Source organism: Lepidochelys olivacea (genome assembly GCF_965140295.1).
Source record: "Lepidochelys olivacea isolate rLepOli2 genome assembly, chromosome: 11".
NCBI classification, from domain to species: Eukaryota; Metazoa; Chordata; order Testudines; family Cheloniidae; genus Lepidochelys; species Lepidochelys olivacea.
Window position 1 is genome coordinate 15,802,685 of NC_140421.1, and position 14,830 is coordinate 15,817,514.

General features: G+C 40.8%; 1 protein-coding gene across 2 annotated transcripts in view; it reads right to left on the reverse strand.

Annotated features, from left to right (window-relative positions):
* Positions 1 to 14,830, reverse strand: part of DPP10 (dipeptidyl peptidase like 10) — an 876,126-nt gene that overhangs the window by 13,914 nt on the left and 847,382 nt on the right. For both annotated transcript variants that reach the window (XM_084642969.1, XM_084642968.1), the window contains exons 17-19: positions 11,981 to 12,028; positions 9,498 to 9,596; positions 9,320 to 9,389 (exon numbers count right to left, since the gene is read on the reverse strand). In XM_084642969.1, the coding sequence (XP_084499095.1) occupies positions 9,320 to 9,389; positions 9,498 to 9,596; positions 11,981 to 12,028 (217 nt within the window). The remainder of the gene's footprint in view (positions 1 to 9,319; positions 9,390 to 9,497; positions 9,597 to 11,980; positions 12,029 to 14,830) is intronic.

Below are 14,830 nucleotides of genomic sequence, written 5' to 3' on the forward strand. Positions count from 1 at the left end.
CCCACCCGAACTCTCAAAAATCATGAGTCAGGCCCCCAAAAAATCATGACTTAAAATCCATGAGATTAAAAAAATGGATTCTTGGTTTTTGAGTTTTTAGATGCACATCGGTCACATTTAAAAGCTTTTCTCTGCCACCAAAAGGCCTGAGATTCTCATATAATCATGTCTTTCAAAAGCTGGGGCTTTAAGTTAAAAAAAAAATATTGTGAGATTCTAAAACTGCTCTTTTTTCCCCCTGAAGCTTGTTTTTTGGTAGAAAATGGCTGAGTTTTCTGAGCATCAAACTTTAAATCCCACATGTCTTGCAGTGCAGTTTTTGATGGGTTGCTTTGACATGTTAGTTTTGGTGTGTATTTCCCAGGTGTTAATTTATTTCAAGGATGTCTACATAGATAAAAGAAAAGGAGTACTTGTGGCACCTTAGAGACTAACCAATTTATTTGAGCATGAGTTTTCGTGAGCTACAGCTCACTTCATAGCTCATGCTCAAATAAATTGGTTAGTCTCTAAGGTGCCACAAGTACTCCTTTTCTTTTTGCGAATACAGACTAACACGGCTGTTACTCTGAAACCTACATAAATAGTTTGTGATGGACACTTAAAGCCACTCCCACTATGGGATGTGGCAAGTGGAATCCATTTCTTACTGGTACGTGTCCCCCACCCCCAAGGGGGGCACGTGGTCTCCTCATGTGATCCTCTATGTGACTCCTCCCCACCCCGCCCCCAGCCTGGGCCCCCCAGATTCTCCCTGTCCCCTCCCCATGATCCACTCCCCTTACTGGGGCGGGGGAGCTCTGTCCTCCTCCTGTTGTGCAGGAGACTTCAGAACTGCAGCAGCGAAAGGAGCAGAACATGGGGCCACTGGGTGGACCCATGCCCACAGCTCCTCCGACACAGCTATACCACCCCCAGCCCTTCCCCACAGGGTCTCCTCCATCTGTACAGCAGCCCCCGGGAGGAGCTGCCGGCATGGGACTGCCTGGTGGCCCCATGTTCTGCTCCTTTCCCCACTGTGGTTCCCAGGAGAGCCCTGTGTCTCAGGGGAAAGGAGCAGAATGCCAGCAGCGTCTCTGGCCGCTGTACTACCCCAGCCTCACCCCACCCAGCCCTGTCCTTTGGTAGGGCTGTACCTCCCCCAGCCCCGCCCCCACCCCTGTCCTCCTGTACAGATGGAGCCAGAAGAGACGCAGCTCCGTGGAAGGGCAGGACTGGGGGTTCTGCTCCTTTCCCCACTGTGGTTCTGGGAGAGCCCTGAACCACAGGGCTCTCCTGGGAACCAGAGTTGGATAAGGAGCAGAACATGGGGCCGCCGGGAAGCTCCATGCCCGCAGCTCCTCCAGCGTAGCTGTCCCGCCTCCAACCTTGTCTTCCGGCAGGGCTGCTGTGCAGACAGAGGAGACCCTGCGCGGAACGGGCTGCGCTGGAGGACGTTCTGCTCCTCCCCTTCCTGGTATGCCATACCAGCTATAAGTATCTTGCCAGTACGGGGGACCATAGTGTACTGCCCTACTTGTACTGCGGGATGGTGCAAAACTCCCAATGGCATCAGTAGTGTCAGACAAGGGCTTCAGAGTCTCTAACTGCTCCTAACACAAATGACATTAATCATTTGGGCTGTAATTCACCCCTTTGCAGAGGGACAGGACATATCCTATGAATCATTTAAGTCCCACTTATGCCCTTAAAATAGGGCTTAAGTGAGGCTTAAGTGGTGTGCCAGACCTTTACACAGGGGTGAATTCCACTATTGGAGCACAAGAATGGATTATGTTTTTGTGTCCCTTTTCAAATCTTTTGCTACCAAATGTCTCTGGTTTTGACACGGATTGACTGTATCAAACCCCGAAAGGGGTATGGTATGAAAAAGAAGTCTGCCGTAAGAGCCATTAACATGGACACACAATCTATTTCAATACAATGGGGAATGCAATGTACATCACCTCTCTTGCCACACCATTTCTTGAATTCATGGACTTTTCCATCCATTGTAGCTACTCACATGCTGAAATATATATAAAAGGACTACGGCAGATTGAAACTGCACCTAACCATTATTGCAGTATGGAATCAGATCCATTATTGCACACTTCACAATTAGAGGTGGGCTTGAGCTGCAAAATTTGCATTGCAATCCAATCTTTCCCAAAGTGCAGCAGCATTTGGATCCAGGGTCTTGATTTATACCCATCTCTGCATACAATCAGCTTCTGTTCATTGTTAACTTGCTCATATGCAGCATGCCAATAATACTGCAGAAGTGGAGCACTGTAGAAGCACTCAGTATCTTCCACTGCTACACCTTTTTACAGGATGCAGTGTCCCCCTTCCATGACCCCCACTGGCTGGTATGAAAAGGAGTAGTGAACAAAAACCCGGGGCCATGAGCACAAGCCTCCTTGCATCCTACCTCACCTGAGCATGGATAGACACAAGTGAATTCTCTAATAGGCAAAGCATTACACATATTTCACAGCCAGCAAAATCAAAACACACACACAGAAGGGCCATATCCAATTACATGCCTTTCTCTATGTTTTCTAGGAACGTCATTTTGCAGCAGTGTTACTGTATTTTCAACAACAAAAGAGGAGTAGTGGGATTCAAGTGAAGGAGTTATCTAATAATTCTTAACTTTATTTTTTGTACTTGTACCGGAGCAGCATCTTATGAGTCTGCAGTGATAGCAAGGCTGAGAATGATTCAGAAACACTGTTGAAGTTCACCATTGAGGTGCCATTTAAACAGACAGAAGCTATCAATAATATACCGATATCATTGACCTTAGTAGGTAATTTGTATGCCTCTTGCAATTCAGTCACATACACCTCAGACTGTCTGGAGAAAGAGGCAGCTCATCATCTGTTTGGTCTATTACTGAAAGGAGAAGAATCTTTTCATCTGGGAGCTAAAGCTAAAGCTTTGGCTCTCGTTAGAGCTTGGAGGGGAATATGTAGTTCTTATCACAGTGGCTATTATTATTATTTATTTTTTCTTATTTATTAATATTATCATAGTGCCTGATCAAGGACATCCACAATACAGTACAAACGCCCTCCCAAAACAAGCTCATGAATCTAGTGCACAGTATGAAAAAGTATCATAATAGCAATATGAATTAGTGAGGGAAACTAGAGCTCAGCAGATAAATTCTATCTATGGAATTCAAAATTGAATCACTGGGAAAACAGTCTCTTTTGCAAATGGCAAAAATCCACTGAAGGAAAAAAGAACATTTTGCAAAACTGACATGAAAAGAAAATTCACCACACATTCCTTTTTTGTGAGCAACTTCTCACATGGCCCTGCTACCAACCGCACCCTTCATCAACAGTATGAGATCAGATCCCATAACAATCCCAAGCAATGGTGTCAGAATGCCAAGCACTCCACCCATCCCCATTCATCTTCCCTGATAGAGCCTATCATAGCTAAAAAGCAGACAATACATTTGCAACCGTGCAAACCAATGCATTTATCATTGCGGGGGGGAACACCTCCAGAAAAGATCACATTATCAGAATGGAATCATGTGATAGCCTGAAATGAAATACAGCTAGTATTGCAGAAGCAACATGAATATTCTTTAAACAGCCATCAAAAATGCTAAAGGCCAGATTGTGGTTTTTAAGCCACAGCTCTGAGTACTGGAGATGCAGCGCTGTGTCCGAGAAATGAGGAAAGGTTGTGGTTCCATACTGTGCTGCTCCTAGCCCTCATCCACTGCTTCCTTTGCTGTGCCATCCCTGTTCAGGAGGTTTAGAGAAGATTGAGCCATGGCCCATGTTCTCCCCATCCCATTTCTGGAGTCCTGGTCCCTGAAAAGGAGCAGCCTTTGCATTCCCCATAGCACAGGACTGCGGTTGTCAGTGAAATAGCTGGAGAAAGCTTCTTGCTTGTTTCTCAGATCCCATATGGCCTGTGGTGGGCAGTGGGAACTTACTAAATGTTTAGAAAAAGGAGAAACTCCCAGAAGACTAAAAAGAGCTAGGTTTTCACAAGACTTCCACAAAGCAACAACACCAAAAGAGCAGAGAATCATTTTCATTCCAAAGGGAAAAGAATGAAAAACCTAATTGGCAGGAGAGTATGCAAAACACGTAAGAGTTATGTAGATGGTTCATTTATAATGATCCCCACAAAATTGACCTGCAGAATAACTTCACATGTAGCCAGATGTAAAGGACTTCTGGGATGTCCTGCTTCTAAACAGGGTGTAATAAAAAAGGTAGAATCTCTCATATATTTTTATACTGCATCCTGTGGCAATGCACTGTTCCATCACTTGCAACAGACATCCTCTACAACAAATGAAAATTCCAGAAGAGAATCATTAATGCAAGAATGTTATCATGCTGAAGGTCTTAGAGAAATACCAATAGTTACATTTTACCTCCCTGAATTCCTGCTACATGTGTTATGGCATTCTTCTTCACCATTGTACCTGCCCTGTTAAAAAAATTGCCACTTTCCACCCTATGGTCTGGGATGCTGGTACCAGATCCATGTGATGTATAGACATGCTCAGTTGGCTTGAGTGAGGCCTACCTCTGGCACCATTTCAATACTGGGTGGAGAGTTTCCTCTACATTATGGAGGTATAAGCAGACATGTATAAAGTATGCAACACTTCCAGGAGAGTTAAGATATTTGATGTCTACTTAGGAATATACAGCCTGATAATTTTTTTTCTCTGAGTTTAGAAGAATCTTTCTACTGATTCAGTTTCACTATATCCACTTACAGTTTGTACAGTTTTAAATGACATTAAATAATGAATGCTGACATTTAAGATGCATTATCTTCAGATTTTGAAAGAATGAGGTTAATTATGTTCAAGAAGAAATAAAGAATGATTATCACCTCTCATTTTATTACCCACATTAAATGCCTTAGTCTTTACTCCACTTAATCATTTCCTGTGTATTATGAAGGACTGGATCATCCAACTTTTTTAATGAGTAAGCTGAACCATAATGAAAAAAAAAAATAAAAAATCTGAAATTTAAACTTTGATCCTAATTATATAGAAAAGAGATAATAACCACACTTTAAAGCAATTATTGTACACCTCTCTAACCCATAGGCTACCGTGTATGTATTATATTTGAAGGCAACTGAGTGTGAAATGTATTAGTAGTTTAGGAGGAACAAATTGAAGAGTGGACAGTGTTAAATCTATTTAGTACTTTATGGCCTATGCATCGGAATTCACGAAAGAGAAATAGGGCTAGCCAGAGGCAACCCGTTACTGTGTGAGGCCTATACCTCTGCTAGATAGCCTGGTGTTCTGACCCAATATAAATTTGAACAACAGTGCTTTGCACTTCTGTCTAATGGTCATAATACGCTTTACAGCCATTAAGGAATTAAGCTTTGCACCTCCTTAGGATGAAGGTGAGTCTTACTGTAAGGAAATTTAGGCCCTGATGCTGGAACAGACTCTTTGAGGCTGGGCTCCGTGATGTGTGGAACTTAACTGAATTCAGTGGAATTCGGTGGAGGTTCAGGGGTTGGCCAGCACAGAGTCAGCTGCAGGACTGGGGCCTTAAACATGAAGGCCAAAAGTTTCAAACCTGGGTGCCTAAGTTCAGAAGGCTTATTTTAGGCACCCAAGTTTGGTCAGAGAAATTGAGTGATTTGACCAAAGTTGGACTGGAAGCCTGTGACAGCAGGAATAATACCCAGATCTTATGATTTCCAGTTTATTTATTACTTGAGCTATGATTTTGGGATAGGAGTTTTACTGAGCCATCTACAGTACAAACAGAGCATAAAAGATGGTCCCTACCCACAAAAGTTTACAATCTAATTCGGAGCCTCAGTCCAACATACTTTTTTTCTGAGCTAGTAATGAAAGTCACCAATACCAAGAATAGCTGGATCAGGTACCGGGCATATGCATGACATGCAGAGCTATAATCCCCTGCAGAAACTACAGAGCTGCTTTGTAGAGACTGCTACAGCCCAATGGCTGAAGTAGAATTTATGAGGGGGGCTTACATGCCACACACACCCTGCCCAAGTAGTAAGACTGTGAAGCATCAGCATCCTGTGTGCACTTAATTGTGCATCTAAACTTGCTGAGACCTTGGCCCCAGAGATACAATAAATCAGCCAACTCTTGCCTTCCCTCTCCTCTGCTCCTTTCCCCAACCTTTCTTTCCTCCCCCTTCTCCTAAATTCACTTGTATACTGCAATCCTGTTGATATAAACACTTTAAACCCATTTACATCTACAGAGAAAATATAATTCTACTGACATCTCAGTCATTTACACTGGATCAGAAGTCATTTGCTTGCAAAGAAACAGATAGAAACAGATAACACTAACCATTGTTATTGAGGACTACAGTGAACGTTCCTTTTTTCCCCTTTCAATTCCTAGATGGCTTGGTAGTTTGATCACCCCTTTGAGACCATGGACAAGGAAATAAGTGTGGCTGCACAGCAGGATTAATGGTTCCTCTGGTGATCTACCACTAAAATAACCATTGTATGGACACTCCTAACATGTGTGCAGAAGGAACAAAGTGACCCTAAGTCAGTCACAGAAGTACCACTTTCAGAAGGTAGAATGTCTGGGAAATGACATCACACAATCAGCCAATCAGTGTTACCTGAAACAGCCTGATGTCCTTCCTGGAAGTACAGTACTGCTTTTTGGAGGTGGTACTTCTGGTAATGAAAAGAAGCAAGATGTCAATTTTGAGGTTGTTTGGATGGACAAAATATCTAGCTTGCACACAGGCTTCCAACCACACCTTGCCTCAGAGACTGGAGCTATCCAAAGTCTGTATGAAACCCCTGGGCTCAGTCCTGCAATGGTCTCACAGATAGAATCTAAATTGACTTCAGCTGAAGTTCTGCATTCTCAGGTCCCATTTGGGTCATCTCTAATTCTAAAAAGAGATTAATTTGGCGACCTCAGTGTAGAGTTTGTGGCAAGCGGGGCTGAGAAATATCACCTCTTTCTCTTCAGGTGGTGGGAGAGGTGAGCCACATTAAATGAGATAGAGAAGGTCTTTCCTGTCAGATTTTCAGTATTGATTTTTCATTACCATTTAAAGGGATTTCTAAAAATAACTTCTGTTAACATTAACTCTGAAAATTCAGCACTGCAAAAGAAGGGGTTTCACTGAAGAGAAGCAGAAATTCAATATTCCAGAGGTAAGAAAACCAAAAATTTGTATTTGTCACTAAGGTCCTTTCCCTCCCATTTGTAAACACCACAAAAAATAATCACTTTATAGGCATAACTTTCTGGTATCACTGACAGCCTGTTCACTGGAGACCTGATACCATGCAAATATAGAACTCAAACCCTGCCTCAGTACCACTCTTGGGTGCTGAAACTTCTGCAAAAGAAAACATTTTAAAACTCTCTCCAGACATGTATGTAAATAATGCTCAGTCATAGTAGCACCTTCTCTTTTGCCTTCCTCAAATTTGCATTAACTTGTAGCACAAGAATTAAATATAAGTTGAAGAATATTTATTTACTCAGCTTTTTTAAGTCACTTTTTAAGCAAGTTACATGAAAGTCCCTGAGTACCCTTATTTACAGAAAAACAAGTTTTTGCCATGGCATATGATACCAATTACGCTGGTGTCAAATGAGTTTATCCCTTGGCCCTGGAGAACAACTGCCTATAATATAAATGTGCTCAGTCATATGCACTAGCAAGTAGACTCTCTCTCTCTCTCTCTCTCTCTCTCTCTCTCTCTAATGTCTATCCTCTCCTCCCTGAAGGAGAGGTCACATTTTACATCAGCCATTAAAAAAAAGAGATGCATCCACTAGTCTAACTGAAAGATAGTCCAGGAGCCCAGTTTTCAAATGTAGGCACTTAAATGGAATGTCCAAATGACATATTGGGCATTGAAATCAGCACTTACTGCGTGTTTACCTACTAATGCATAAGAACTGACCTGAATGCTCAAGTGCAGGAATTCTGGACAACTTATTTAGAGGCTCATGCTTGCAAATTAGGCCTTGTACGTATAACTATAAGTATCTTTGGAGATTTTTATTAAGCAGAAGACACTAGTTTAATGTATCATGTCCTAGTGTTCATCAGGGATTACATTTTCAATATGCTGCATAGGCGTGTACCCCTCCATTCATTTTAACAGGAGTCACATTGTTAATGCCCTACACACAGTACTGATGGAAAATCTATCCAAAGACTGTAAATAATACAAAGCTGTAAATGCTGTATGCAAGTGGTATAATACAGGCATTAGACATATGGCTTCCATGTTTGTTAACCAGAATTTGAAACCCAGTCTGTGGGGCTCCAAGGGAGAATATAAATCTAGGGTGCTGAAAACATCAGGATGGATCCCAGAGTCGGAGTGTCCTAACATGACTCCTTTTTACCAATGATGAATTAGTTAGTAACCACTGAGATGTGAGAAAAACAAATATGGCTAATTAGAAACAAAGGAACAAATTTTGTCTGCTCCAATGTGGGTACATGGAGAGAGGAGAGTGTGTGTACTAAGAATCCCTACCTTAGCTCTCCTGCATATAACACTACAGCCTTAACACTATAGCCCTCACTCCCTGGGCAAAAATGGAGGTTGGCTAATGCTGATAGAGGTATTGATCACTGCTGACATATCAGGGTGGATTGGAGGTGTGATCATGGCTTCCCTCCCCATGCACACATGTCCTGTGAATGAGTAAGCAGAAGGAGGCTGGCTCTGAAAGAAACATAGCTACTTTATTTCTATAACATGGGCTGCCAGTGAGTGCATCCGTCCTCCCATAGTCTTTCCACTGACTTTGGTGGTCAGTGGATCAAGCCCATAATGTCTCCAGCCACTGGTGCTCCAGTATTTTATCCTCTCTCTGCTATTCCCAAAGCAGTTGGGCTCTAGAAGTCTTAACTGACTTCTAGGCAGTTGCTATTTCTACCAGTGATAGAAGAAAAAAATATACAAAAAAACCGTACAGTATCTCTGGTGATGTAAACAGGCATGGTTCTAATGAAGCCAGTGGAGCTACTTGAGATTACACCAGGTGAAGATCTGGCCCTTCACATCTAGCTATCAATAACTTGAACCATGTTTATATTGACAAGCTCACAAAACAGGATTTTTATTAGCCAAGACAGAAAACAGCATCTTCCTGATAACAAAGGTTTTAGTTTACCAACTCAAAAGCTGTGTTATAGGGAAAGTGATATTTTCCCTACACTCACTCCCCCCACACATATATTTTACAACTGAAAATACAGAAATAAATCCTCTCTTTATACCCCCATTTACCTACTTTTATTATTTGTAGTGACCCTAAATAGATACTTACATTATTAACAGAACAGCATACTGGTTTCGATCTGTGAAATCCTTTGGAAATGACAACTGTAAAGGAAGTTCTTTTAAGAAAAGAGAAAACCATTAAAGGCAGGTAGTTACACAGATCCAAAATAGTAAGATTTGAAGAAAGTTTTTTCTGTGTTAAAGGAACATTTTGCTAAAATTACCATAATCCTCAATGTGAACCATTTTAATTTCTGTCCGCAAAATCTTTTTCTTTAAAATAGTTTCTTTCAACACAGCATTATTTTCCAATATGTAAAATTCTGCAGGAAACAAATAGGAGGAATCAGGGTGGAAAGATACAATGAATCACCATACAAGACAGAAATCAAGATACCAATAATTAAAGAAAAAGAGACAAATATACAATGTTAAACCTTTTTATAGTTTCTTTCTTTAAACAAGTTTTATAGTGCACCTACTTTGGAACTCAAAAGCCAAACTACCAGCTTAATTCACAATGTGCAAGGGGAGCATTAATGATTTTGTATTCTCTGTTCTGGCTTCAACAAGTTTTGTCTTCATTAAATATCAAGGGCTAAATTTTGCCTTGTGGTGCATGGCAGGTGGTAGGGGGAAAGAGCAATACCCTCACTACCCACTCCATTTAGGAGCCAGGCACAATGCAGATATTAGCATACCTGACACACAATGGGAGCGTGGATGGTTGTACGGGAGATGCTACTATGCTGAACAATGCTCTGTGTTTACAAGAAGGCAGGCATACAGTCCCTGCCAAAATGGATGCCTGATAATAAGAAGTGGGATAAGACTGAGAGAGCACATGATGCACCTATCACCAGTGGGAGTAAGGAGCTTGCACCTGTCTGTCCAGTGCAAGAAAATGACCCAGAACACCTTTACTTGGTCACTACCTTTCTGTATTCCTCCCTCTCCCACACTTCAATGAGGAGCCAGGGAACAGTTTGGCTTAAAAGCCAAAGCCAGATTTGAAACAACTCTTTTGCATTTGGATGAAAGATCCTACTGTTCTTTTTTATTCTCCAATCTCACCCCTTAATGTGGATTTTTGAAATCATACATCCTCATTTAGGGCAACAAGGGATAATCTAACTAGAATGTTAATTCTGGGCAGTCAACCAAAATGTTATAATTATAGTGTTAGGATATAATAATTTGAAGTAATCTTTAATCACACTCTTATTCTTTTATTAATAGAGGGGGATTATCTAATCTTTCACTGACACATTATAAATAAATCTTATCTCATTATTGGGTTTTTCTTGTTGTTGTTAATGGTAAGCACTCTCTCTCTAGACCTACTGCCTTCTCTTCTTTCCATAATGTTCTATGTTAATCCCACTCATATTTCTGCTTTGTTTCTTCACAAATGGGAATTTTAGAAACAAATCACAAAGAGCCAAATTCTACTCTCATAAATACTGGGCAGCTCCACAAAAGTTAATGAATTTACAAAGTATCAGAGGGGTACTAAGTATCAGAGGCCGTGTTAGTCTGTATCCACGAAAACAACGAGGAGTCTGGTGGCACCTTAAAGACTAACAGATTTATTTGGGCATAAGATTTTGTGGGTAAAAACCCACTTCTTCAGATGCACTGAGTGATATACTTAGCCCCTAGATCACTTTTAGGGTTTCTACAGTATAGAGCTTGACAACTACAATAAACAGTAATACTGAACATATGAAGGAGAAAGGGCAGTTGTTAGCTTTTCCTTAATTAAGTGGATTAGGATAGTTATCAACATGCTGTAACTCTATTATGTATTTGAAAGGTCTGATCGGTATGACATTTTGAAGATGCAGGGCCAGATCCTCTGCTGTGGCTGAGCTGTGCTTGGCCCAGACAAGAGGAGGATGGACAAAGATGGCTTCTTGCCACCTTTGTAGCCCTGGGATCTGGGAAATAATGTGCATCGGCCTGGACCTCCAGCACAAGTTTAGAACATCTTGAGGCTGGTTTAACTAGTGCCAGGTGCCTGTGCTGTAGATTGCCAGGGTGAAGGACTGCTGGGTGGGACTGGAGGGATTGGCAATAATTGCTGCTATGGTGGTCCTACACTTCCTGATGTTTGTGGCTTGTTTGCTGCTCCCTGGCTGCTCTGACAGTGCAAAAGTCCATAGCAGACAGCATAATTAGCAACATCTGAAATGTAGAGGTAATGGACCTGATCTCACAAAACGCAATTCTTGGAATTCCTATTTAAAATATCAGTGAAGGCACTCTGGATTTGCACCAGTATACTGAGGGCAGTACTTGATTCATTGTATGCAAGTTAAATCTGATGATCAGCCCTGGGAGGTCTGTACTTTAATCCAGAATAATTGGATTATAACTTTAAAAACATTTTTAAGACTACAGAAGACATTTCATACTAGAAACATAATTTACATAGTGAGTGAAAGGGATGAAGAACATCCTGCCACCTAATTAACTCAAGTGTAAATAGTAGGTGAAAGATATGCATCTAGCCTAACATGTATCTGAGAAATCCTGGGAATGTTCTAGTCACTTGATTAATTTTTTCTCTTATCACTTCCAGCCATGTTTATTGCTAGAATGTAATTAAGACAGGTTTATGGAAATGAATTGCATATTTTTTTCTTTTACTTATGTTAAAACAGAGATTATAATAAGGAGTTTCTGTGGAATGGTGCTTACTTACTTCCAGGGTTACTTGTAGTGTGCACGCTAACAACTGGAACGCCTGGCCCTATTTTTGTAAAGGGAGAAAAGTACAAATAATAATTAAAGTAGAAACTGTTTATGAGTTGCTCTGAACTTCAACAAATAGCAAAGATCGCAATAGTTGAAGGAAGGTGAACACAGAGATGACAATAATCACTTTGTGATGCAAATCTACAAAAGTGCAGGAAAAATACCATATAATTCCAAAGAGTTCCATAATTAAGAAACTCTTTTGGTATCTTTTTTCTAGGTATTACAGTTAAATGTAGGTTTAACATATTAAAGTATTATTTACTGTATTGCAGTAGTGCCCAAGGTCAGAAAGTACCAGGACGTGTACCCCATTTTAGTAAATGCTGTATAAACACACAGGAAGACATGGGACCAAATTCTGCTGTCAATTAGACTGGTGTGGAACTCAAGCAGCTTCACTGACTTAAATTACTCATGATCTTGAGTGGTGTAATTGACAGAAGAATTGGATCTGCAGTCCCTTCTCTGAAGAGTATACAGGCTAAAAAGACAAAGAAATAAAAAGGGTGAAAAGGGAACAATGGTTTTAACCACTGCACATGACATATTTGTCTAAAAGATACATTCTGAAACAGGAAAGAGACAAAAAGAAGGTGAAAAGGCCTTGTGTTGAGGAATGGAAGTCAGGCGATTTAGGTTCTCTTCTTGGATTTGCTAATAACTTCCTGTGGGACTTTGGGCAATTTACTAAAACAAAACAAAACCCAACCAACCAACCAAAAATTCAGAAAAGAATCTAAATGTTTAGTACTGATGTTTTTTAAAATAAATTTTTTCATTTGAAATGACTTTTAGTTTCAAAATTTATTTCAATTTTATTTTAAAATTAAAAAATCTTTTAAAGAGCTCAAAAACTAAGATGTTTTGTTTGACCTGAAATTATTATTATTATTTTTTTTTTACTTTTCAGTTTTCCAAAAATTAGAAACAGTTTCACTTCAGATTGACCTAAATGATTATTTCTCTCCACTTTTCTGGTACTGCAAGTGAACAAAAAATCAGTTTTTTTTCATCACTCAACAAGGAACACCAAAGGAAAGCTTATAAACAAATAAACACAAAGAAAGTCTGACAGGATACCAGCTCAACACTAGTTCTAGCAAACTGGGAATTAATTCTTCACTCAAGTCTCTGGAGGTGCTCGAGAGATTAAAAGGGATGGGATAATGAGACAGTGCTACTGACTGTGGGCAAACAGGAAGTAGAAGTTAGACTATAAAACGTGCTCACAAGCGAACAGAAGGTGAAAGAACTGAAGCTTGAAGGATCAGGCTAACCAGCAGACCCCAAAGAGTTTAGCAGAGGTGTGTTTTTGTTGCAGCTTTAAGCAGGGCCTATTGTTTGTTTTAAAATGTGTGTATGTGTTGGGGAGGAGGGGGATATTTGTCTGTTCAAGTTGGTTTATCTCAAACTCTTGTAAGTAAACAAGAGAAAAGCTTCTGTTGCTGGACTGTGCTGCTGACTCTGACATCTTAGAAATGTTGTGCCCCCAATACAGTCATTTTGCACTACCCTAGTGGTCCTATGGGGCCATATTGCTGCCATAACTAGGCTGCTGAAGATTCCCAGGTGGAGTATAAAAGACTGTACTCCATCTTCACATAGGGATTATGCTGGGGATATACCTAGAGAAGAGGCATGTGCGATCCCCAGCTGGCAGCTCTAATTTATATTGGGGATAGGGAAAAACAAAGGTGGTGTGTAGCCATCTCTGTACCCCCCGTAGCCGCCTTGGGGCCTGCACCAAGTGCAGGGACATGCTCAACGTTCGAGCTCATAGGGCCTGATATTCAGACATGCTAAGCATCCACAGATCCCATCAATCTCCAGTGGAGATATGGGATCTCTCTATCTCTAAAAGTCAGACCCCTAATGACCAGTCCTATTGCTAGTATAGTGAATGTCAAAGCTGGGAGCAGAATTAAGGTCATTCTCATTTCAAGTGTACAAATAAATAATTCCGCATTAAATACATTTTACTAAAACATAATAAAAACAAAAGCTACAGAGCCCAGCACCTCCTTGCACCTTGCTGGGGCAGTGGTTCAGTACTGACTTCGAAGTAAGAAACCCTTTGCTGACTTGCCCATACCACTTCCTTCAGCACCCAGGGATTGTCTAGGTTGTCTCCCAGTCAAGAACTAATCAGGGTGAACCCTGCTTCAACCATATGTTTTCTCTGTAATGCTTTTATCTTAAGAATAAAATAGGCTTTCATAAAAAGAACTGGGTGGTAACTTCTAACTGTTGACAATTACTCTAGTATCGGTTTCTGAGGAGAAAGCAAACAAGTGCGCTTGGGCATCCTGTCTCTGTTGAGAATAACACAGTGAAGACAGGCAACTGTGCAGCCTGGAAATACTCTGGCCAGAGGGAGTAAGGCTTCGGTCTCCACCCAAGAAAAGCAAAGGTGAGGAGCTGGAAACCGGACAGTGAATGCCCTTGCTAGACCACTGAGGGGAAACACAAGTGCAATTGCCCTGAACCATGCCCACATGTGTTTGTTTATTGACAGGTATCTTAATGAAAATGCCCCTTATTTTAGTCACTATACATTTTTTTTCTATTTGTATTAATATATTCTATTTTCAAACCTAATGTATTTTTTTTTGTGAAACAGAAATACACAGTTGCAGAGAGAAGTAGATGTACAGGAAGTGGACTGTTCAAATGTATTGCTAGATGGCTGTTTTCCGTCATTTTCTACCTTAAACATTTTTACAAAAATGATTTTAGGCTCCATACCTCCAATGCGCTCTGCACAGGGGAAGCCTGTGCCTGCATGGACCTAGCA